The following is a 23,099-nucleotide window of genomic DNA, read 5'->3' on the forward strand; positions in this document are numbered from 1 at the left end:
TGTGTGTGTGTGTGTGTGTGTGTGTGTGTGTGTGTGTGTGTGTGTGTTCATCAGCAGTGGGAATATTTGTCATTATTTGATTACAAATCAGAACTAATAAAAGTTATTAATCGAGTGTTTTTGTGTGTGCTCACAGGACTCACCGAATCACCATCACCAACTTCTGCCTGGGAAAGCACCTGGTGAGCGAGGACGACCTGCTGAAAGACCAGAGAGGAAGTCCAGCCTACATCAGCCCTGATGTATTAAGTGGTGAGTGAAAAAACAAGCGTGTTGCACGCGTGTTCTTTTTATAGGACAGTTTATGCATCGTACATGGGGCCTTTCAGACCGCATCACCCAGTTTTTGTCACTTTCAAAAACCGACAGTCACACCTGTTTTTGCAGCAACTGATCGTGTGTGTGTCTGTGCGCACACAGGTGTGAAAACCTTCCTCACTTGCCCCTGATTTGCCGCGTCCACTTTAAGGATGTGAAATAGAGTTGTGAAGCGTATTAACTGCAAGTGAAAAACGAGTGTCTAATGTACAATATATATGTATACAAAATGCCAGACCTGGTTCTGGTTAGAAGAGTGACCCTTGTGGATCCGGGTCCAGAAGGGATCCTGGGGTTCTTTTTAACGAGCGTTGTGTAACGTTAAGCAGGCGGTCTTGTGTTTGATTTTCTGATTATTGGCAACAAGACAGGGTTTATGTTGCAATTTCAGATGTAGCTAGAAACAGCTTCTTTGTTTTTGTCTTTGTTTGTGTTATCATGGTGATGTTGCATTTTCTCATGGTATGTGTCTGCAGAGGAAGCTACTTTCCACTTTGTGTGAAACATCTTCTTTGTCTTTAGGGGGGGAAAAAAGCAGAAATCCATTGTTTCGCTTCACAATGCTTATTTGTCACAGTGAATGTGCAGACCTGAGCGCCACGCACCAATCGGGTTGATGCTTAGGCCTCAGGCACTTCCACGGTTGACCGCAATGCCATATCCAGAACGTAGCCCTGCACAAGATCGAGAAGAATGTATTTCAACCAACTCACAAACTACATGAAACCCGGGCTGTATATCAGCATAACGTGACAGGCACACAATTAAACAGAGCTTCAGTGACTCACGCACTGATGACTCACCGGAGGGAAACTACTCCCATCTACCCTCTTCCCCTCCCCTCCCCCTCCGTGTGTGTGTGTGTGTGTGTGTGTGTGTGTGTGTGAGAGAGACAAGCTTTAACATAATTGCCTGCTGCTGTTGCTACCGCCTGCCAGGCGCCAACAACACTGCCTATGGTCATGCACAGCCATGATGCTCCACCTTCAACGGCTCCAGTTTATTCGCCGCTGGTCCAGGGCTGGTTTCAACGTTCAGTGTTGATGATAAAAACAGTTCCTAGATCTCATGTCAAAAAGTCAGTGGTGGGCTGGACATTTCTATGAAATATATATATGGATATGGAGTCGTAGCTTCTGTTTGTTTACTCATGTCGTTAATCATTAGACCCGGTGACATGACAAGAATTTAACTGAAAGGGTTGATCGCCCCTCAGTCAGTCTAAAAAAATGTTGATTTGAATCTTCTTCTTTTTTTTTCTTTTTCTTTTTTTTTGCTGTCACCATATCAAATGCCATCTGTTGATGTCAGACACTGATCCAGATCCCCTGTCCTTCCTGTCTCCAGGTCGGCCGTACCGCGGTAAACCCAGTGACATGTGGGCTCTTGGCGTGGTCCTGTTCACCATGCTGTACGGCCAGTTCCCCTTTTATGACAGCATACCTCAAGAGCTCTTCCGCAAGATCAAGGCGGCCGAGTACTCCATCCCAGAGTGAGTATTTGTGAGAGGTTTTACCAAATAGTTTTGCATACTTCATCAAGATGTTATCTGCAGAACATTTGCTGAGAATTTGCCACATTTTCATGTTCAGTTTGGACCTGAAGAAATGACAGTATATTCTTCCAAATAGTCACATTTATTAATATGTGATTTTCTGTCCTCCTTCACATCCTCACAGGGACGGCCGTGTGTCGGAGAACACGGTGTGCCTGATCCGAAAGCTGCTGGTGTTGGACCCTCAGCAGAGGCTGACTGCAGGAGAGGTGCTGGAGTCTCTCAGTGGCATCATTGCCTCATGGTAACTGCTCCCCCTGCTGGATGTTTGAAAGATTTTGTCAAACGTGTTGATTGTCAAGTCATGATTTATTGTTGAAGAAATGATTGTCATGACTTTGTGTAAAACATCGACTGCCAGCTTGCCATGAGCTTGTGAAGATATCCACTGGCTTTACATTTGTAATTTTATTTTGTCAGCACATATCAGAATGACAAGATCACTGGTGTTAATCATCATCTTTGGTGTGTTTTCCTAATAACAGGCAGTCGGTTTCATCGTTGAGTGGCCCTCTGCAGGTGGTGCCGGATATTGACGATCAGATCAATCACCCAGAACTTCTGCAGGAGGTACATTTTAGGAAAAATATGACATGACAGATCTGAATAATGGAGCCTGTTGGATGCGTCCAGATCAGCTAAAATACAGCTACTTAAGAAATAGCACTACTCTGATGCAATTATGTATTTCTATAGTTTTCATATCTGCATTTCTTCCTCGATAAACTTAGAGAACATGTTTTATTTCAGTCAGCTCAGCTGTTGCAGCACAGTGAACAGACTACATTTTCTTCCCTCAGGCCAAGGTGATAGAAGAGTCTTCACAGTACGAGTTTGAGAACTACATGCGCCAGCAGCTGCTCTTGGCTGAAGAGAAGAACACTATCCACGAGGCCAAAAGCTTTCTCACCAAGCGCCAGTTTGGCAGCATCCCACCTGTAAGGCGTCTGGGCCACGACGCACAGCCTGTCAGCCCGCTGGATGCTGCCATCCTGGCACAACGTTTCCTCCGGAAGTAGTCCCCCAAACCACCCATGGCAGCCCCTCCCACACCCCCCTTGACCTCCCCAGGGAGTACAGAGACCTGTGGAGTCCAGAGAGGACTGAGGAGGATAAGCCCCCCCAAAACTGAACTTGCATACAGGAGGCCCAGCCCGAACCAGGGAACAGGCAGCCCCCATTCGTAGGTGGGCTTTTGTGCAAGCTAGGTGGAGCAGGAGTGCGAGTTGGGCGCCAGAACAAACTGCCAATTTCAAACTTCACTCCTCGAATCTGAAGCCTCCAGCAAAACATGGAATGGCCAGGAGGAAGATCTGAACCAAAGGTTCCTTTGCCCTCAGGTCACCCACAGTCAGATCTCACTGTGCAACCAACCCGACGGCACCGTCCCACGTGTGGCTAACACAAGGCTCCGCCTGCAGTGTTGAAGAGATGTTAAACCCCATATCCCTCCTCCTTTGAGATCTCCCTACTGTAACACTCCCCCCCCCCCCCATCAACTCTGGATCCCCTGAGCAACACAGGGCCAGAATCATGTAGCAACCCCCCCTCTTCCTAGTGGTTAATGGTATTGCCTCAAGTCGGATCGCCTGATCACAGATGTCACTTCTCTATACCTCCATTCCACCCTCCTCCTCCTCCTCTCACTCGTTCCTCTGCCTCTCTATTGTTTACTGTACCGAAAATGATCGAGACTGGTCCCCGTCTGTAACTCTGACTTCAAATCAATCTACCTCTCTGTCTCTCTTGTCTGTTGGTAAACCATGCTCACTGTTCTGAGACAAGGGATTGTAACAATGGAGTCTTGATGCCACCAGTGACATAAAGCATTAATGTTTTCTGTCGGAGTGATAATGCTTTGAAACCTTTTTTCAGTGGTTTCAAAGAAAATCTGAATAAGCTTTTTATCATATTAACCTTAATAAGTAGCATTTCATCCCTACCTTTTTGGATTGAAGATAATGAATATCAAAGAATGTGTCCATGCATCCTTTTGATATTTGGTCTCCTGCTTTTGCTCATCCCTGTGGAAATCTATTTTAGCATCTAGGCAGCTAGTGTGTGGTACCTGGAAGTCACGATGCCAATAACTGAATGGGAAACCCTGTTGGATCCTCCCTGCCAAGGCATATTGATGGTAACGCTTCCTCAGTGCCATTATAGTGGAGATCTAAGCACTGTCATGTTTCTATTGCCAAAAATCATGTCTTAAAGTAACTTAGCCAAGGAAACTGGTACCCACAGCCTCATTCAGAATCAAATGGCTTCCAGGTATTCCAACTTCCCAGTTTCTCTTTATCAAGAAAGATAATGAGAAGTGTTTTTGTTTTTTCTTCAGTATGAATGTGAACTATCACTCTATGCTTTGAGGCTGTGGAGCTGTTCACCTCTCACAGCCACAGACCCTTTTTAAGCTAACCTCCAATCATCGCGTTCTGTTATCTGGCCTGCCTCGGTGGCAGACACTGTGAAAACCAGAGCAGGCTTTGCTGAGACGGGGCTTGACTGAATGTTTTACCGATTGCCATGAATACTCTTTTTAAGATGGAAACCTTTCACATTCTATTGCCATTTCTCAAGCCTTCTCTCCAGCTCAACTTGTACATGCTTGTATTATCTCACCACGTGGGCTCTCTATACAGAGAGACCAGGTGGTGGCCGGTAATTGATACTGTAATATTTCATAGAGAAATGAAAATGCAGACTCTGATTTTAAGTTTAGTTCTTGGGGCTTCTTGGCTATTGATGCATCTTGTCTTTTATCCAAGGGGTTTCTTCAAAGCTACCAACCAGTGACTGTTGGGCATCTGTACATTGCAACTTGCCTTTTGCGTATTGGTACCTGCTTTAGGCTATCTAGACTTCTTCCTATTTATAACTGATTGCATGAACATAGGCTCTGAAATATTTTCAAATGTCTTTACTTATTATTTTTTTCCTTGTGATTTCATGTTGATTTATTTATTCTCTTGTGTAGACCGCCCATCCCCCGAATACTCGGCGCAACTTATGCCAGTGTGACGGGTCCCTAAGCCTCTCTGCTCTCTCAGCTTTAAGCAGTGTTGTTAAGTCAAACAGTGGTTCTCATTTTGATCCTTTTCAGCCACGTTCACGAAAGAGTAGCATCTAATTTTTGTGTTTTTTTGATTCCTCAATCTTTTTTCTTGCCATTTTTAAGTCTGTGGTCAACTTAAGCTACACTAATAACAAGACTGACTTTGCATAGTTATATTTTTTACAGAAAACAAAAATGATACTCGCACATTATCTTGATTTATAGGAGGGTGTTTGTGTGTGGGGGTTTTTTTTTTTTTTTTTTTTTTTTTTGTTTTGTTTTTTCTTCCCTCCATCATTTCCCCCAAACATCCCCACATGAGGCTGCACTCTCTGGTCAGTATGTAAATATGTACCATCATGAATGCGCCAGTCATATTGTATGTAGTTCCACCCAGTGAGACACCAACTCTTGTTTCAACACTTGCCGATTGCCGTGCATTATGGGCCACGTTGGCCATCAACCACCACACCCAGAAGCTAAAATGACATGTAAAGAGAGCTGTCGGCTCTCTCCCACCTCAATGTGAATTCCATGGGTGTACAGCAGTATTGTAGTAGTTTAGGTTGTTCATCAGAAAACACGGGTGTTTCATGAACACCGTAGCCATCGCTGAATGCTGATCTGTCTGTGGAAAGTGTTTTACGCAAATCTTCCATGATGCCCAACTACAGATTAGTAACTAAAGGTTCAATGGACCCTTAATGTAGACGTTATTTTGTCCCCGCCCCTAATCAAAAAAAGTGTTTCACTTTCTAGTTAGTGGATTGTACCACGTTCAATGTTTTTGTTTGACGGAGTTGTATTGGTAGAATGCAACGTGGACTGAAAAGTATGGATATAGTGTGAGGTTCAACTCTGTGTCAAACGCGTGACTGTTGCATGATTTTAAACTCGCAGAGTGTGCCGGAGCAACTGATTGAAAATGTGCAAATAATTTACTCTACAAAGCAATGTAGATGAACTCCTGAATTGAAGCAGTAAAATGTTATTCATTTTCCAAATTTCAGTTTTTATGATGATTTTCACTCTGCTTCTAAAGTCCTATGTCTGCAGTATGTAACTGATGTATTGCTGACTGTTTCAACTGGAAACTTAGGATAGTAGTTGTAAGATAAGAACCGCGGTGTGGTTTAAACCCAATGGGATATGTGTTGTAAGCTGCTTGGTCGGACATGGGCATCTAGATACGGAAAACTGCGTAATTGTACAGATGAAAAACACGTTTGTATAAAAAAAAAAACATATTTTTCTACTTCATCAGAATTCTACATGCATGTCAGCAATAAACTTTGATATGGAAACATTCATCTTTGTGTTGTGACACTTCCTTTTACTTCCAGATGATGGAGCACTTTCTTAAAAAATGAAACCAAAGCCGGTAGTGGGACCAGAATAATTAACGTTTGCATTAGGAAATTATACTGAACGTTATTCTTCGTTGGCTTCCACATATTTCACTTACCATATGTGGAAAATAAAATCTACAGAAAATGTTGCGCAGTGCCAGCCGTCTATATGTGCTTTTACATGATGTTGTCTCAGGCCTCTGAGGGGGAGACTTGTGTGGGGAATGAACGGAATAGAGAATAACCGAGTCTCTGTGCGTATATACCGCCTCGGTTTTGTGGTGAGTCGGGTTTTGGAGCGAAAGTGAGGTAGAGGTGCTCGAACAGGAAACCGGACTCTGACAGCGCTGCGGGACCCTGTGGGCTGCTCTGCCAATTCCCCCACCTCAACTCAGGCCTTTGAATACACACACACACCTACGCACTCTTGAGCAGGTTATTAATTCAATTATAAATCCTGTCATGCATGCCAAAGAATACACATGGATATCTCATCATACGCAGGCCTGTCAGACATATTGGATTAAATCTGTCATAATGGCAAGCGCAAAGGTTTCATGTTAAGCCACTATGCAGCACTTTTTTTATAGCCCACTGATGCACGGCTACTGTGACTCCAAAAAGTTTTTAGAGCGAGAAAAATGTCTCCCACCGAAGGGAATTTAATCTTAAACCTACAAACACTGCGGCATCGAAAGACAAATTAGAAGATGAGACCTTGGATTTACATGTTTTATTCATTTAGTAGGTACTAAAGGCAAAAAATGATGTGCTGACTCACTCAAAAGAATAACGGCGTTCTGAGTAATGTTTCCCACCCTCCTGAGATCCTCAGAACAGGGATTGCCTCAAGTAGGTCTCTCCTCTGGAGCATTACACCCCTCTCCCAACATGTCAAGCAAGGCGAAAAACTCTCAAGGGTCAAAGTTGCACAGATGCTTTGTTGCCTTAAACTACAACCAGCTGGCCCTCAGGAGGTCCATCCTGGATTCATGTGTCTCAAGCGATTGTTCATTAAAGGCTACGTCAGACATTGCGATGCGCTTTCTTAATTACCTTGGAGAGCATTACGTATTCAGTTTCACCAGGAAAGAGCTGGCTTTATCCAGCTGGACATGGATGACAAAGGATAAACAGGAATCCAGATGTGTGTACGTAACCGTATTGTCGGCTTTGTGCGTTTGTGTACTTTACTGGTAGCAGTGTATATAAAATGTTGAAATGTATTAGAAATAATTGATTGCAGTGCACAGCTGCATCTGCTCGGTTAGTAATTATCACTCTGTGTTTATGTCTGTGTGTGAATGTGTCTCCAACTGTGTCCAGCAGGCCGAGGCTTTATGGGCCCCTGTCAAGACATTCCAGCCAACACACAAAACCAAACTTCTTTTGTATTTGAGCAGAACACAAAACACGTGACTATTCACTGCACTGAGAAACGGATGCAAAGTTCTCTCATCTGCCTATGAAGAATAAGAAGACATGAAACTAGCTGATCTACGCCTCAAAGGGTTTAACATCTGCTTTCTTGCTGTTGAGAAGTCGGTGGTGGAAATTAACTAAGTACATTTACTCAATTACTGTACTGCACTTTACTTCAATACTACAATACAACTTGGAGAAAAAATGAATCCATAAAACTAATTTCCAGTACAGTAGATCCTATTTGAGGTGGAAAGAAATGGAATTGCTTCAGTATTCTTTCACTTCAAAGACTCAAAAAGGAAAAGAGAAGATGAGATTAGCAGCATTATGATTTGTACTCGCAGACATGCTAAACTATGTTCATTTTTGTTGGCGAGCTGTCATGGCCACAAGGTCTCGAAACGGAGTACGGTCCCCAGATGTGCAACAGGGAAGGAAAACATCTGCTCAAGGTCTTTCTTTGCTCATTTAAAGACACTGTTTTCAGTCTAGTAGTTACTCATATTTGAGTGTTGTTAAAACAGATGATTAAACAGAAGATTTGAATTAGTGACCACAAATGTATAAATCTTCTGAAGTGTCCAGATATCCTTGTTGTATCCTTGTTTTCATTAACTTTGCAGTTCAGCTGATTACAGTCACATGCTGCCGTGTTCTCTTAAACTTAATACGGTGTGACTTTGAAATCAGCGCTCTTGTTCCTTATACCGTGTGGAGTTCTCTTAACACGATATCTTCATTTAAATCAATAAATTAAACGAGGTAACAATCTAATTCAGTGACAGACAGTGTGACTTCAGATGTGGTTCTACATTTGGTGCCAGCAGATTCAAAGACTTTGTTGTGGCACTTTACACACGGTGTGCCCTACAGCAACGCGACCAGAGAACTGTCCAAGTCTAATACAGATAATTGTTTTATTTTTATGAACTGGTTATTTCTTTATAGCACTTAGCTCTTTTTACATAAAACACTGAAAGATTGTGCCAAATGTTTGAGTGAATATAATTTTTATAATAATAACTTAAACTGCAATCGCAAAGTTTGAATAATTAAATTAGTTTTCTTTCCGAGAGTTAGATAAGAAGATCATTGTTATTTGTGTGTGTACAGAGTACAGAACTGGAATCAGGAGACAATGAGACTGAGTTAGCTTAGCTGCTTCCAGTCTGCTGCGTTCATGCGTTATTCCAGAATGGATTCCCCCGCAATATTGTAATCACATCATCAGTAGCTTAAATTAGCCGGCAGCTGGAGGTGCTGCTAGGTGTCACCTTTGGACAGAGCCAGGCCAGCAGTTTCACCATCCTGTGTCTTTGTAGAAGTTAACCACCTGCTCACGGTAGAGTAGAGAGTATTATCAATCTTCTCATCTAACTCATACTTTCAGACATGAAAGCAAATATGCGTATTTTTCCCAAAATGTCAAACTACCTGAATTGATTTTTTCCAAATTTTTGTGATAAACTGAAGGATGAAGTGTTCCTTTATGTGTGGAGAACATCCTCCTACATCGTAACTTGAATACACTATTTAAAAACCCTCCGACTGATATCAACCTCCCCATCTAACTCTGGGAAAGGAAAGCAAATAAACGTATTTCCCAAGAATCATACTTTTATTACTGTGTTGTTCTTTTCCCTGAGTATAGACTAAACATGGTTTTCCTTTTTTTTTTCATCAACAGTCTGATATATATTGTGGGTATGACTCTTACCAGAAGGTGTTATTAATAAAGCCTCGTGTGGACCCAGGGCACAACCTCTCTTACTCATATTCATCTGAGAGCCATCAGCGAGCAGCAGAAGATTGTTTACAGCTGTTCTGTGTGTCCTTGTGACCTTGTGCTGTTTCTGTGAGAGACGGAAACAACTCTGTTTCTTGTCTCTTTTAGGATGACATCCTGGGACATTCATACATTCTGTAATTTGTCCAGTGTGTTTGCATTTGATGTGATGCAGAAGGGTTGTGATGGTCCGTCCAGCATTTGCATACTTTGCCTACACATGGCTTTATTCGGAGTTGAGAAATAGCTTGCATGAATCTCAAGAGGAAGACGCTATGAAGATCCCGACCAGCTGAGGAAGTTTGCTCACAGACTTTTTGTCTTTTCAGTCTTTTCAAAGTCCTTTTACTATCTCTGAACTATTTTCCTCTTCCCCTACATATGCAGCAAACTTACATCTGACTGAACTCCTCCTTCTCCCTCTATCTTTCTTCACCTCCTCAACTCGTGTGTCAGGAAAAAAAATTGGTAAATCCACAATGGTGCAAGAATGAGTGTGTCATTTTCAAACTGCCCGCTAACTCTGAACATCTGGTCCTACAGGGAGGAGGGCGACCCTGTCAATGGGAGGCCTTGTCTCCCCTGTCGACACCACGAGAACAGCCCGCTACAAGGTGAACAAGGAGGCATGTGTGTGTTTTTAAATGCGTGGCCGACAGTGTTCATATTGGAATGATGTATAACAGGCATCGACTCAGAAGTTCGTGGATGGAGTTACTGTAATTTGAATTTTTCTTCCATCTGCAATAAAAAAAGGCCAAACTTTCTTTGGCATGCAGCATCAATAAAAAGCCGTTGAATTAATTCATCAACAATGCACATCCGGTGCAATAACCAAAAACATGATCAGGACACACAAATGTGACAATTGATCAGCATCTGATAAGCAAGAAAGTTCATGTGTTTAATGTATCCTAAAATTTACTGGGAATGTTGCTCAAAAAGCATGAATCAATAACATGACATGGATATCTGTTCAGGTCATGAGGCGTGATAGGGACTGAACTTTTCCCTTTTCTCCTTTTTCCTAATTTGTTTAGCGGAATGTCACGATTCTCCTTAGTTGATTGGAGGGTTATTCAGATCACCTGTTCCTAATTAAGAATTGAGAGCAGCTTGGTGCATTTTCCCTATCGGCCAATCAGGGTGTGACAACACCCTTTTTTTAGGGCTTAAGAGAGGTGAGGGATTGGACACTCAGGGCTTTCTGATCCTTCTTTGACTCAATGGAGACATAAATTCAGCTGATATTCTCACCCAGAAGTCCTCCATCTTTGACCGATTTGAGACTTCTTTGTTGTCTTAACTTTTCTGATTAAGAGTGATTTGGAGCATTGCGAAACCTAGTTGGAGTAATTATTTCTTCCACTATGTTATCTGCATTAAGGCAGACATCAGTGCCAGAGATTATACTTGCCTCAACAATTGAATTGAAGCCTGTGGTCTTTTTTTAATGGTTTATTTCCATCAAAAAACCCTTGCACACATTTCATTATTATTGAAGAATGTGTTTTTCATTGAGAAGGCACTTGTATTTCTGTATTATGTGGTTGGGAGCCGGTTAGCTGAAATCTAGAGAACCGCCATAGGCTGAACCTTAATGTTTTACTTTGTGTTTTCTTTGAACCTTCCTCTTGATGTAAAAAATAAACTACAACAGTCTCTCCACAACAAGTAAAATGTAATACATGTTTAATTGGTGGAAGTTGTTTAATCGTGGATACCAATTTAAACCTTAATATTCGAATGGAACCTCCATCTGTGGCACCATGCATTAATGATCCCTGACATGGAGATGCAACTGGCATCTGAATATGGACTTTAAGAACCTTGGTGGGAAAGGAGTTTTTTTTTAATTGACACCTGATCTCATTTTTTGTAATTGCACCATATGCATCTTGTTGACTAATTAATTCACTGCCCATTTACTGCTGCCACCTATGAGTGAACTAGCGTCTCCAACAAAAACTCATCAGCAACACTTGCTCAGATTTAAATGACCCTGATGAAGGTGCATAAATGTGTTGTTGAAATAAAGAAGAGTCTTCCAGTTAGTCTGCTAGAGATGCTGTTTGTCATTTTGTCCTTTTCACTGATACACATAGTAAGTAGTAACAGCAGACTCCTCCTGCATGTGAACTGGTGTCTGATATTAAGCACGCTGAAGAACAACTTGGCCTGAAAGATCTGTGTACTTACATCATTTTTCCAAGACAAATGTTTCATCACATATTCAATGAATACACTTTGGTTTCTGAAAGTCTCAAATAGTCAAAAGAACACCTCAAGTTCTTCTTCTTTTTGACTTTTTTTTTTTTTATTTTTTAGCAGTTTATTTCTGCTCAAATGATTTAAACATCAGCCCCCTGTGCAGCTAGATTTCCTGCTCTGTAGCAGAGCAAACATTGATTGCAAAACTTGCTTTGGGACACCATTATGTGAAATGAGACACTCCTCCGAACTAGGCTGATGATATAATATATTCGTTGTTATTAAAAAAGCAAGACTCAATCAATGTAAAATCAAGTGGGAACTGAATAAAGAGGCTGTTTGGTTTTATCCAAATTCCAAATGACAGAATCAGGTCCTGGCCTCTGAGACACTTTTGTGAAGGAACATTTAACTGTCCTACAGTCTGATGTCTTTGTTCCTTTTACTGCCCTCCCAATGAAAAATACTGAAAGTGAATGTGTACAATCCCAAATACACTTACATCCAAGCCAATCCCCGAAGTTGTGGGTTTGGGGAGTGTTAGCTTGGGAACGGAGCCGCTGTTCATCGAGGGTGATTACGACATTGCAGCTGTCCCCACTCAGCACAGTCAGCGGAGAGAAAACTGTTAATGTATGCTGTGGAAAAACTCAGGAAAACTTAGCTGTCTGTCTGAACCTCTCTGTCTCTAATGATGCTTGGACTCATTCCATACTCTCCCTCCGACATAGACACATAAACAGAGACACGTTATTAAATCAGATACTGTACTTTCCTGATGGCAGCTGCAGTGCAGAGAAGTGTGAGAGTGATGACTATATTGGGAATATAAAGGTTCCATTTGACTGGAGGAATTTTACAGTTACACATAAAATTCATAGCCTCGTTTGGATTCATCAAGATCCTCTTGCCTCTAATGTAAAATTTTAGCAAGGCTCTAGCAACGGCAATCTCTGCCGGCCAGTCAGTTGGCCCACCACTTTGGTTTAGTCTGGAATACCTCCACAATGTTTTAGATGGATTGCCATGAAATTTGGTACAGATATTCATGTTTCCTCCGGGGATGAAACTTTGGTGAACTGGGCTTTTTTATCTGCCGCCAACAGCAGTTCAAGATTTATGTCCACTCGTCAACGGGCCGGTGCCGGATGAAATATCGGCGGTTTGATCCCCGGCTCCCCCAGTTGTCAAAATGTCATTGGGCAAAACACTGAATGCCAAATTGCTCCTGACAGCAGTGCCATTGGAGTATAAATGTGAATTAGTTTAGGATTGTGACGTGCAGGCAGCACCTTGCATGGTAGCCTCTGCCATCGGTGTGTGAATGTGTGTGGGTGAATACTGGCATGAGTGTACAACACTGTGAGTGGTCTGAAGACTAGAAATGCACTTTACAAATGCAAGCCCATTTAGAAATGACTAAAATGTGGGTTTATGACCAACTGCCTGCGAAAAGTCCAGATACTGTATATCCATAATTATTTTATTTTTTAAGCTCTGCCTTTTTTTGTAACAAATAATTGTCCTTATGTTTTTGTTCATGCACTAGCTGCATGAGTTTTGAAATGTAATTATGAATGTCAGGACCTTCTCTAGACATCTCTATAGAACTTTCTTGAAATACAATATGTCCAAAAAATAGTTTGTAAAATGTCAATTGTCTTCTCTGTTTTCAGCACCTTTAAAAAAGCTCTTTCTACTTTGACACCACAACTTTTTTAGTCAGCTGAACAATGAGGAGACAATGAGTCTCAGCATCAGACGTGTGGGCGTTTAAAAACTGAATCATTTTCCCGAAATCAAGTGATTTAAATAAAGCCCACCAGCACTGTGCTGAGAAACCACAGGGCTTTATGCTCGTCATTATGCCAGTAAAGACACTAGATTACCAAAATGTTGATTAAATTCTGACTCTCGCATCCTCCTCCTCTTCCTCTTTAGTGCCTCTCACTCCTTCATCCTGTGTCTGTTGGTGGCAAACAGCCCTTGGATTTCCTCTCACTGCCCCTTCAAAAGGCGAGCTTTGGTGTGGGCGGTTGAGACATGTCTTTTTCTCTCTCTGTGTGTGTGTGCTGTAAATATCTTCTCCTATCAAAGACTCAAACTTCCGAGCTCGGTCTAATCTCTGAGACACACATCAAAGAACAGGATGAAGCAGCTGAGTTAAGCGACAGAGAGAGTGAGTGCACGTCTCTTCAATTTAGGGTAGTGTTTGTAGTAAGAAGAAGAGTTTATGATTTCATTTATGCGATAAACAAATTTGGATTACACCATAATCATTTCCTTTGTTTGGTAGTTTAGCTTTATTTTCAGATGTTTCAGGATTACAAACTACTGCATTTTGACCTTTTTAACAACCTCACCACACATTATTTGATTTTGTTGCATGAGAAAAACAAAACAAGTGGAATAATTCAAGAACAGAAAACAAAAACCCACCTACACCAGTACTGTTTTTTTTACCTATGTGTTTCGGTTTCTCTCTGAGCCATCACTCTTCCCACAGAAAGCCAAATAGAGCCGGAGCCGGAGGTAGTCATTACAGGCTTCCCAGGGCATTGCTTGAATGACTCCTCAGGTCTATTCTTGCTCAGCGAGGGTGAAGTGGGTGCACAGCGGTTCTTAGAGTAGACACTGGGTGACAAACATTCACATAGGGTGTAATGCTTGTGGTTGTGTCTTCAACCCCAATGAGGCATGGGTGGAGTGCCACTTACTAAAAACCCAACCAAGATTTCCCAAGTGGTGCCAGGCACCCATGAAGAAGAAACAAGTCTGGACCGTTAACTCTGGCTACACGCTGGCCCAAATGTGAATTCCTCAGGGGTTTGGTTTGGGATCGGTCCCATCCTGGCTGCTGGTTTGCTTTGCACTTCCTTGGTTTTTTGTGTGGGGTTGCAACAGTAGGATGGATGTAGGAAACAGGAGTAAAGTCTCCAGATGTCTGTCGCCAGCGCAGATCATGTCCATGTTTTGAGGTGCCCTGTGGCTGCTACCTGGTGGACTGTTTTTCTACATGTGGTCACTGTCAGTGATTCCAGAGGTTTGGTTAGTTGCGGATCAGTCTGGACTCTGTCATGACAAGTCTTTGACTGTCCAAGATGCTAACTGTGTGTTTATGTTATGTTTGTGTTCTGCAGCTACTTTATCTGGAGATATAAATATACTATTTCCCGCCAAACTTTGCTAACATCACAGTTATGTTAACACTTCCCTCACACGCATCAAGCTGTGTTGCATGTATAATTCATAAGAAGCACACATTGTTTGAAAATCATTGAGCATTTTTGACAGAAATAGATGACAGCCTGAATTACAGCACAGGCAGGGTGTGTACTTTGGCTCTGTTTAGACGTAGAAAATGAGGACCTGCTCTTTTCATGCCTTTTTAAAGGCAGCAGTGGCTGAAGTTCTTGAGAGGCTATCATTTCCCCTGAGAAAATGATTGTATTTGAAAAGTTGTGGCAGCAAAGCTATATCATTTCTGGAAGTGACGCACAGTGTTGTGTGTGAAGTACACTGAAATAACATGGATAAAGGAGCAGTTTCCGAAGCCTGAATATTACACAGATAACATCTTTTCCTGTGTTAATTGAATTCAGAAACCAAAAAGAGCCACTTCATCTCTGGGAACACTTTAAACTCTGCAGTGCCCTTTTATGTTATAATTATGAATTTGATGTCAGTATGTGCATTGAACAAATCAGTGATTGGACGTCCAAAACTTCCTCCACTTAAACTAAGATAAAATAGAAATAATTGTTTGTGGGGCCAAGAATTAAAAGTCATGATCTCAACTTTGCTTTCAAGCTAGAAATCTTGGTTGGAGACAGAGTTATCAGCTGTAACCGCCGTATGAGCGCAGTGCAGAGCAGCGGCCGAGAGCTAACCAGTAAGGCACGCTCACATGCACGAACATGCACTAAAAGCCCGTGCGGCCGACCCGGCTATATCAACAAAGCAAGGAGAAGATTGGATAACAACACACACAGAGCGAGAGCGACTTCATCCTCTGCCCAGGGAGTGAGCGGATGGATGTGAAATTATCGATACTACAGATACCTATGTCTTGTTTTGAAGATCGATTCTAGTGTCAATACGATCGATGCAAAAGAAGAGATAAGTTTCTCTCTACTGCAAATTGTATTTCATCAGAAAGCAGAACTGTCTGTGCAAACAAAGTTCTGCTGTACTCGTTGCTCCTCACTGCTGTTTGGTTGAGCTGACTGGTTACTCTGACCGACATGATGTTTGAATGAAGGAGGAGCACTTGGATTGCCAAACAAAGTTAAAACAATTCTCTTATCTCAACAGTTAAACATTTGCACTTTGTTTTTATCAAAACATGTTAGCACATTCAATTTACAAAAATAAGAAATACATATTTTTATAATTTGCCTTTGTTTGTTGTTGCCCTGTGTTTTAACATGCATGTGATTCAGTAACTAATTATTATTAATTAGTATCATGAATTAGTGGAAAGCAACATGAAAGTACATAGGCCCAAGCCGCTTATAATAATAAATAATAAATAATAAAAAGTATTGCTGTAGATATTGGCAATTCTGTCCCTGCAGTACCTGATATCGGATCAAAACCACATTTTGCGGTATCCCTATCATAGGATTACACTGCTTCTTCTTCACATAGCATGTTGTTTTCTGCTATATAATGATATGAATCCCATTATATAGCACCTAGGACTTGTGTCTCAGCAGTAGGCTTGACGAGCTGTCTTTGCAGGTCCCTCTAAAGACCCCATCAGACAGCTGCTGCTAAAGTCTCACTGTGAACAAGAAAGTGGATCACAGGCCACTTCTCATATTTTGAGTTTGCTTTTAAAACACTTCTGTTGTCATAAAGCACTGACTAGTTTAGAGCCAAAATACATTCCACCACATTATGAACTAGGACAAGTTTGCTTTCGGTCCCCAGAGTCAAAAGTGAGCGTGGAGACTTGATGTTTGCTCAAACTCTCAGTTCTTTTAAATCAAGGCTCAACATGTTTCTGTTTGCACTTTTGTTATTTTCTTATATGTTTTATTCCATTTATTTCTATCATTTAAAATAATATTTATCTGTCTTTATCTGTGTTTCTTTTTTTGTAAAGCAATTTGCATTCCTTGTTGTTGAAAGGTGCTTTACAAATACGCTTCTTTTCTTGCCTTGATTGCATGAAACGGAAACTGAAATGTCTGAAGTCTCTCCACACAATGAAACTCCCATTTTAACCAGAACAGTAACTTCTCCTCCATCTGTGGAAATGCTTCGCACCAAAGCCCAGAGTACATTTTTTTTCTGCAGTGTTCTTGTTGTAAATGATCCCCAGTACTGTAAAATAAGCTTTTAGAGGGCCTGCCTGTTATTTATTAGGCTCCCTACGACTCCATTCCTCCATCATCTACACTCGCACTATAGTCGCCGCCTGAGCAGCGGGTGAAGAGGCTTTTATTTCAAACACCTGGAGAGGCGGTGAACGGTACCCGGAGAGATTAATGTCTAGGGAGAGTGGCGAGGGTTCAGTTACAGAGAGGAGAAAAGAAATAACTTTCAAAGGCAACATCTCAAACGCCTCTGAAGATCAGATGAATAGTTTCTGCACTGGTGTACAGATCGGGCCTAAATATTCGCACGATAACATTGTATTTCATCTGCGTAGTTGGTGCCTCCCTCAACCAACATGTTTGTAATCAAAGGGAGAATGGTGTCCTGGGAAATGATTCGATTTTATTTTTCCAACATTGACAAGGTGTCAGCTGTATTTATGCTCCAATATGTATTAAAACTGGTATAACGGCCTGTGGTTTAGAGTTCAAGGCTTCAAGCTGTGTTTATTGTTCCCAGTACACACCTGTATGCATCATCTCTCTCACCCTCACACACACACACATGCACACACACACACACTGCCCCATTGCTTCCAGTGAATACTTTGTGGGCCTGTAATGTTTTATTTTCTCATGTGTCCCGGGGTGAACTCAGCAGTCGAGCTCTCCAGATTGCACGTCTGGCCTTGCGGAGCCTCCAGGCTATAAACATTGCCCCCTGTACTGTACTGTCCAACCAAACAGTCGTTGATTCTATTTCTGGATGCTGAAGATGACAAGACCATGAGTCAACCTGAGCTAAGAATGCTGTAAATACACATTGCTGTTGACCAAGAGCACTTCTTCGATAAAGTTTGTGCAAGAAGACGTTTTTCAGCCCATAAGGAGAGCATTTTGAAGCTGAAAAGGCAACTACAACTACACATGCTGTATTAAATGAAAGGTCTTTTGATGTAATTAACATTCAATGAAACCTAATCAGAGCAAACTGTTTGGTTTGGAATCCATATAGACAGATGTTCAAGCTATAGACATTGTTCTTGGACGTGGAAGGCACAGTTCACTAAATCCCTTTAATTTCCCGTCGATACACTCGCTTCATCCTCATGTTACAGCATTCATGCTGCAGCTCCTCAGATTGGATCCAGAAGAAGTGCGGTCGAAAAAACAGAATTCGTGCTGTGAGAGAGGTGAACCGTCTGGGGGGGAATCATGCAGTCTTGGCCTGCTTGCTTTATAGTCGGGCGCCACTGCTGCAGTGCTGGAATTTCATTCTCTCAGAGGAGATGTCAATTACATTTCAACCATTGAAGCAAAAGACAGGATCTCCTTGGAGTGAGTGTGGATCATAGACTGCATATAAGAAGGATGGGGTTACACTCGGTGTATAACTTCATGCATTTTTCACAGATATAAAATCAGTCCAACTAAAAAAGCCAACGATTAAACACATATAACATATCAATCCTCGCCATCTTGTTTCCTTCTCCACTGAGGTTATTCTTTTCTCGCTTTGGTTGGTTTGTTTGTCAGCAGAATAACGGCATAATTACTTGCCTGATTTTCATGAAACTTGGTGGAAGGATGAAGCATGGGCCAAGGAAGAATCCCTTAATATCTGGAGCGGATCCGATTCAAAGGACGGATGTACAAATTATTTTTCACTTTCGTTTACACAGAGCATTTGGCCTTGGCTGAGGTCTGCGCTACTCAAGTGCCCTTTTAGTTTCTATCTAAAAAACATCCGGAAGACATAACAACACATTAAAAGAACCAGTAAATTTGAGCAGCTTTTGCATGTGGGGAAAGGATTTCGGCTGTTTTCCTGATTGCAGGTCACTCATTACATCAGTGATAAGCATCGCACTATGCTGTGGCCGCACAAACTCTGGGGGTTTAAACAGGAAACTGACTGATGAAGTCTTGCCCATTTGTTTTCTTTCAAGCATGCAGCCTCAATGTAAACACCCTGACACTGCACAAGTGAGGCAGATGGTTTCCACTCCAAGGGAGTCATGTTTTTGCATTCCCCTGTCAGCTGAGAAATGCAATGCAGTGCACGTACACGCGCACGCACATGCAGTGCATTCATAAGGGTGTAAGCACACATATATTTGCGTGCACACACTTTCACTAACCACACTCCCTGAACTCTTAGGTGTTGATCGAGTCAGCGTGCTTGAAGGGACCTTCTATCAAAAAATCTGCATGTGCAGATATTTGAATCCCCAGAGCTTCACTCTGATTAAATTGTTTTTTTCAATAAACCACCAAAATTTAAATTTGAATCTTGAAGATGGGTCTCTACATTCTTCATATACTGTGTATATATATCATCTTACTCTGACCTGCCTGTGCGGCAGACATGCTATCATGTTAAGAACAAATGGTTCATGAACTCTGTCGCTCTGCATTTTGAATGACAGTAATAACAATAATAATGATAAATAATCTCGGCTGCACCTGATGGAAGCAATAGATTACGATAAGAGGGTGCTTTGAAATGGGTTGACGGCGCACAAAAAAGATGAGATTTGTCCTGTACATGTCAGCTCTTGCTCCAGCTCCTCATAGGGTGGAGTAAGTCATTGAGTTCTTTATAGCTGCTGACTCCAAGGTGTGCATGCATCCACTGAAGATCAAGACTAGATGCTGACAGATTAAAATCTTTTGAGAGTTCCTTCACTCTGAATGAAGCCATTGGCTCGCTAAAATCGTTTCTTTTTTTTTTGAAGAAGAAAGGAGGGTCACGCTCATCTGCAGGCTAAAGAAGTTCTGTGAGAACGAAGCATGGAAGGACACCTGCTTCCCTAAAGAAACCCTCGGGTCTTGAAAACAGAACTTGTGACAAGCTTGTTCTGGCACATTTACAGGCTGTTCATTCACTTTTTGACACAATTTTGCTCCACCGACTGTGCGACGGTGTCAAAGTGCTTGATTTCCAATAAAAAGCAGCTCAGCTTGTTATCACAAGTGTCCATGCGTGTTGACTGTAACTCCAGGGGCTTGTTCCGGTGAAGAGGTAAATGACCAGCAGGGCACAGCGGCGACCACAGTCCAGATGGATGCCTCTGACCCAAAACTGTTGATTTAGTCAACCATGAGTCAACAGTTCCCAGCAGAGGGGGCTGGCAGGATGGAGGGACAGAGGAAAGGAAGTGCAATGGTGTTGAACGATTACATGGGGCTCGAGCTCCTGGGGTGGGGGCAAACAGGAAGCAGATGCCTGAGTGATTCAGAAGCAAAAAAGTTGCCAACTGATGTCAGTGTGGACTGCTGTAATTATTATAGTGTTGGCGGATGTTTGTGTGTGTGCAAGATTGTGATGTTGGTGTGCATGAATGATGTGCACATATACTGCACTGATAATCTCTAAAGTACAAAATATGGAGCCTGCGGGCTTAAAAAGTTCAAACTGAACAAACTATTGAATTAAATTCAAATGTTACGGCAGTCTCATAACTCATAGTTTGATTTTAAAACAGCGCCTTATTTTCTTTACAGTATAATCATCTTCCGAAGAAACTTCTCCTCCTGCAGCATGATCCAATTTTTGCTGTAATGTGGACTTTGTTGCAGAACACACTGAAGATATGGATGAATGGTGAAGAGGAGGATTCTGGTGCAGGGATGGTTTGAGAAGTTTCAGTGGAAATGTTTACATTTTGCTTTGATGGGTAATTGTTGAGATGCATGTAACTGTTGTGAATCCAAGCTGAATACAATTTGCCATCCTTAGTGAAGAAAGAAGCTACAAACTTGAATTATTCAGAATTTAAAGGCTAACTACAGTAGTATTTGACTATTTTTATGTGGATTATTCCTTTATACATGCACTACTTCATCTACCTTTCACATCTGCTTTTTCTCTCTTTTCTCTCCATGGCCTGTTGGGTCCTGTCCACAGTATGCGCTGTCAAGTAAACCTGCACTCTGACTATCAGCAGTGTTGACTTTCAACCTGGCTCAGCTCTGCAGTCCCCATCAGCAGCTGTCTGTGCAACCGTGTTATTATCTCGATTACACTCCTCCAGCACACTCCTCCGGGCTCCACCTTAATGAGAGGGAGGCAAAAAAAGACAGCTCTAATGGCTCTGGCCACCACTGTTGGACACACACTGTGCATACACACATTTATAGGCACACACTTGCATATATGTAAATGTAATACACTTATACATGTGCATGTAGCCACACCTAAGGTTTTACACTGCTGAAAAAGTCTCCACACACCATCACAATTGACTTAAGGGCATCTTCATTTTGCAAGGCATGTGTGCACCGTGCAGCCCGGCTCCAGTTAATGTTAGACCCTTCACTGTGGGAAAAGCATGAATGGAAACAGATTGTTTGTTGACATATTATTAATGCCAGTTTCTATGTCATTATGTGCAGTCTTTTGAGAGTGCTGTGCTCCCAAGGCTGTACAATTGTTTGTGGTTTACAGACAAAAAAACAAAAAAGGCCGGCCTACCACACATTTCTGCTTGATGTTTCACTTCGACTTGTTCTCAGTCGTCATAAATACCAGTGAGGGCTTGTATTTTTAGTTCATGCCTGTGGGATAGTTCAAGCTCAATTCCAAATAGTCTATCTATCACTGTGTATGTGTTTACAGTGCATGTAAAGATAGGAGTGGTTGTTTTCATAAAGGGGATGACTGTGAGGCCGGGCATCCTTTGGGAAATTTGTGGTTCCAGGACTTATATTATGGTGGCACAGGCTCACAGGGGAAGGAGCTGTGTGGATTTATTTGGCACCTGATTGGCATGTTGACTCTCAGGAGGGTGACTATTGGCTAGAGGGAATAACTGACAGGGTGAATAAGGGTAGAAATATCTGTTTTCCTAATCAGACATTTTAAAATCCATCGTTTTTAGTGTCCCTCTCTTTCTGCAAGAATAACAGAAGCGATCATTAGAAGTCTGTTTGTGCCATTAGCTCCTCGTCGTCATAAGGTCTTCCCGTGCTTTTAGGCTAGGGCCTTGAGGAGGGTCATTGCACTAAAACAATTGACTATTCAATTGTGAAGCCAAACAGTTTTCTTTTTCAGAGAACTTATTAACTGCATGGGGCCCATGAACTACAGAATCCTTTGATGATTATGTTGCTTAATGTAGGACAATGGTCCCAGTGTGAAAGCGTGAATGACAGCACACGATCTGACCGTGGCTGACCAACGTACACAGACAAATGGCACACAGTGGACAATGTGAGAACTGCGTTTCTGAACCAGTAATGCTTTGACATAATTGTGAGTTAAAGGGAAATAATGTTGCTCACATGATGCAGGCTGATTGGTTCCTGTTTACTAACCATCCTGCCATCCTTTAGAGAGAGTGAAAGAATCCTGTTAAATCAAACTGAAAACAAGCTTCATACTATAAGCTATCATGTCATGCTATGGGACAACATGCTAATCTAATTAATGGGAATTGAAGATAGTTACGAAAAACTTAATATTGGTGCAACATGCTGTTGCAACATCTGGATTAGCTGTCGTATTTACTTGTGTTTACTAGATGTATAACACATTTAGTGTAGTCCAATGCAATAATTTAACATTCAGAAACTATTTTTGAAGCATTTAAGTATTGTTTGCTAATGTCAAAAAATGATTTCCATATTCATGAAGACACTAGAGGCTTCCGAACTGTTCCGATTCTTTTCTTTCTTCTTTTAAAAGTGTTGTTAGTCTTCTTGTCCGTTGTGGACCACAAACAGTTAAGTATTTGAAACAGGATTCAGTGCAATGTTGTAGGTCGGCCCGATTTGTTTGTGTGTACTTCTGAAAAGCCCTGCGGCAATTACAAAGAGTTTGGAGCTTCCACTTGCAACATGTGTGGTTCTCAACAGTGCCTGGACATCAGTGGGGGCTTGTAGAAAGTGACGATGTAATGTTCTATCTAAATGTAAAGTTGTATCTAAAGTCTACAGTAGATTCTGATGTATTTTTATGTCTTGATTTTCTATGCGGGAGAGTTGGGGTCATTTTTCACCTCCTGAGCTGAGAATTCAATCAACAATGTCAACATTGTTAATGTTATACTTTGTGTAAGCATGTTTTCGTCTG

General features: G+C 41.8%; 1 protein-coding gene across 1 annotated transcript in view; it reads left to right on the forward strand.

Moving 5' to 3' along the window:
- Positions 1-6,236, forward strand: part of stk40 (serine/threonine kinase 40) — a 16,724-nt gene extending 10,488 nt beyond the window's left edge. Inside the window, exons 7-11 of the mRNA XM_031853263.1 lie at positions 137-252; positions 1,666-1,810; positions 1,998-2,117; positions 2,359-2,443; positions 2,674-6,236. Coding sequence (XP_031709123.1) covers positions 137-252; positions 1,666-1,810; positions 1,998-2,117; positions 2,359-2,443; positions 2,674-2,892 — 685 coding nt within the window. The 3' untranslated portion in view covers positions 2,893-6,236. The remainder of the gene's footprint in view (positions 1-136; positions 253-1,665; positions 1,811-1,997; positions 2,118-2,358; positions 2,444-2,673) is intronic.
- The last annotated feature ends 16,863 nt before the right edge of the window (positions 6,237-23,099 follow it).

This window comes from Anarrhichthys ocellatus, unplaced genomic scaffold (genome assembly GCF_004355925.1).
Source record: "Anarrhichthys ocellatus isolate YVR2014 unplaced genomic scaffold, GSC_Weel_1.0 scaffold13, whole genome shotgun sequence".
Classification (NCBI taxonomy): domain Eukaryota; kingdom Metazoa; phylum Chordata; class Actinopteri; order Perciformes; family Anarhichadidae; genus Anarrhichthys; species Anarrhichthys ocellatus.